This window comes from Sinocyclocheilus anshuiensis, unplaced genomic scaffold (assembly GCF_001515605.1).
Source record: "Sinocyclocheilus anshuiensis isolate Anshui unplaced genomic scaffold, SAMN03320099.WGS_v1.1 scaffold160, whole genome shotgun sequence".
Taxonomy (NCBI): Eukaryota; Metazoa; Chordata; class Actinopteri; order Cypriniformes; family Cyprinidae; genus Sinocyclocheilus; species Sinocyclocheilus anshuiensis.
In genome coordinates this window covers 2,033,119-2,036,064 of record NW_015554119.1, presented here as the reverse complement: position 1 = coordinate 2,036,064, position 2,946 = coordinate 2,033,119, and the positions used below count along the sequence as shown (strand labels likewise).

At 29.7% G+C, this 2,946-nt stretch overlaps 1 protein-coding gene across 3 annotated transcripts in view; it reads left to right on the top strand.

The window, feature by feature from the left end:
* Positions 1-2,946, top strand: part of khdrbs3 (KH domain containing, RNA binding, signal transduction associated 3) — a 156,456-nt gene that overhangs the window by 109,598 nt on the left and 43,912 nt on the right. For all 3 annotated transcript variants that reach the window (XM_016462390.1, XM_016462391.1, XM_016462389.1), the window contains exon 4: positions 1,683-1,829. In XM_016462390.1, the coding sequence (XP_016317876.1) occupies positions 1,683-1,829 (147 nt within the window). The remainder of the gene's footprint in view (positions 1-1,682; positions 1,830-2,946) is intronic.

The window sequence follows — 2,946 nt, the reverse complement described above, 5'->3', positions numbered from 1 at the left end:
ATATATATATTATAGAGAGAGATATATATATATATATATATATATATATATATATATAGTTATTTATTTATTTATTTATTTTTTTTGCCATGGAATAAAAATGTAAAAAGTAAAGTTTTTTGCAACCTTTTAATCTCAATAATTTTGAGATTTAAATCTCAACAATAATTTTGATTTTACGTCTCACATTTCAGTTTTTTTCCCCCACCAAGTAATAAACTGAATAGGTAATTCTGACTTTTTTTCCCTCTAGAATTCGGACTTTTTTTTGCCACAATTGCGAGTTTCCCTGAATTTTGATTTTACATCTCGCAATTCCGTTTTTTCCACCATGTAATAAAAAATAAAAAATGTACTTGCGACTTTTTGATCTCAGAATTCTGACTTTTTTCTCGCAATTGTGAGTTTATATCTAACAGTTCTGACTTTTTTTTTTTTATCAAATTGTGAGGGAAAAAGTCAGAATTGTGAGAGAAAGTACCATACAAATAATGTATGTATTTTTACTTTTTTTTTATACAGGTTCCTGGATTTATTTTGAAAGATCCATCAGTCCATATTATTCCAAAGACAAATAAATAAATAAATATATATATATATAAAACTTAAGATTTAATAATCAAAACAACTTGCTCCACCTCTGAAATATAGAATATATAAATAAATAAATAAATAATGTTTAATTAAATAATTATTTAATTAAAAAAAAATGTTTTAAGGTCCTTTTTAAAAGTGGACCTTTATATTAGCATTTTTAAAAAGCTAAATTCTCCATAAAACAGTGCAGTTAAAATAATGCTTTAAAGAGAATGAATGGAACTTAAAAAAACATATAAAAAATAGTCTTTAGATTGATCTATTTTTAGATAAATATCTATTTGTCTATTTAATTATTATCTATTAATTATTATCTATAAATAAATATCTATTTATCTATTTATAGCCTTTAAATAGATTTTTGGACAACTAGTTGATTAGATCATAACCCATGCATACTGCCAGTGCATGCACACAGACACTTCGTTCCCTCAGCATATCTGCACTAAACTGACCTCTTTCAGTAAACAGCAGATTTGTGGATGAAATTAGCATATCATTTGCATAACAGCGACTGTCTTTAAGAGACCAGAATAACTGCATGACATCAGAGGAAGCACAGGAGACACGCATAACAGCAGACTTTGCTCTCCAATGAAAAGCTGTGCTGAATGAAAATCTCACCCTGCTTTTAAAATAAAGCAGCATCATCTGTGCATCTGACGGGTGGGCTGATGTAATTCTTTACCATGTTTCTGTCTCACAGTTCCTGTTAAATTGCTCTTTTGCTTTCCACCAGCTAACAGATACACCCGCCCCACACACACACACACACATTCACTGCCCAGTGTGAATGTGTTTGCATATGGAATTTACATTTTAATTGAATTGAATATGCATGGCATAATTACTATGTGCAGTTTATTAATTTCCTCAGTGTCCTGAACATGATATTTCAAAGGTCTAAAAAGGTCAACATCTTCTAATTGTAAATTATTTTTTACATTTTTTATTTAATTTTATATACTTTATTTATTAATTTATTTGAAAAAAAAAGCATATTTTTAGTTCCTCTACCTCAGCTGGTGTAGCAAAAGTGTGCAAATGTGTAAATGTTTCTTTTTTTCAACCTCTTACGTTAACAGGAAGAAGAACTGCGAAAGAGCGGAGAGACAAAGTATCATCATCTTAATGAAGATCTTCACGTGCTGATCGAGGTGTTCGCGCCGCCCGCTGAAGCGTATGCGAGAATGGGTCATGCTCTGGAGGAGATCAAAAAATTCCTTATTCCGGTACGTCTGTTTGAACGGGTTTGTACATCTTCTAAACACAAACTGAGCATCAGCATCAGCTTTCATGTTCTGATTGCAGCGTTTATTACCCTCAGACCAAAAATACACATTCACTGGTTTAAAAATTGTATTTGTAGTAGTCACATTTTATCCGAGGAGGCCTTACACTGAATAAATAAACTGCTGTAGCAACAATTTTTGGTCACACTTCATTTTGGGGGTCAATTCTCACTATCAACTAATTATTAACTATGACTAGTTCCTCAATAAACTCCTAATTTGCTGCTTATTCATCGTTAATGAGGTAGTTTTAAGTTTAGGAGGTGGATTAAGGGATCTAAAATATGGTCATGTAGAATAAGGCATTAATATGTGCTTTAAGTACTAATAAACAGCCAATATGCTAGTAATGCACTCTAAAAAATGCTGGGTTAAATACAACCCAGTGCTGGGTAAAATAGGGACAAACCCAGCAATTGGGTTGTTTTGACCCAGCGGTTGGGTACAACCCAATTGCTGGGTTTGTCCCTATTTTACCCAGCACTGGGTTGTATTTAACCCAGCATGTTTTAGAGTGTATGGATGCAAATAAGCAACTAATTCATAGTGCAAATTGGTCCCTAAACTAAAGTTTTACCCAATTTTTCACTCAGAAAGTTCTAGTAAATTTCATGAACAATTAAAATATTACCTTCAGGCTAAAATACATATTAAATTTTTTTGTTTGTTTGTTGTTGTTTTTTTATTGGATTTACAAGTCAAGTTTTTTCCAAGGAGTCCACAGTACACAGAAAAAAATTAATTGGTTTAGAAACTATTTTCACTTAGAAATGTCTAGTAAATTTCACAAACAATTACAAAGAAACAGGGCTAATATAGTTAATTAAAGCTAAAATTAAAAACCATAAAAAACTTGAAATAAAATAAACTTAAATTGAAATAAAATAAAATTGAATGAAATAAAAAACTTTTGTTATATTATAAAAAAAAAAACCTTTTTTATACCTTTTATATTTAAGAAAACATTTTTCATTTTCATGTAGTTTAGCTTGATACTAAAATGGAACTAAAATAATTAAAAATAAAATAAAATAAAAATTTATAAAATCTATATAGA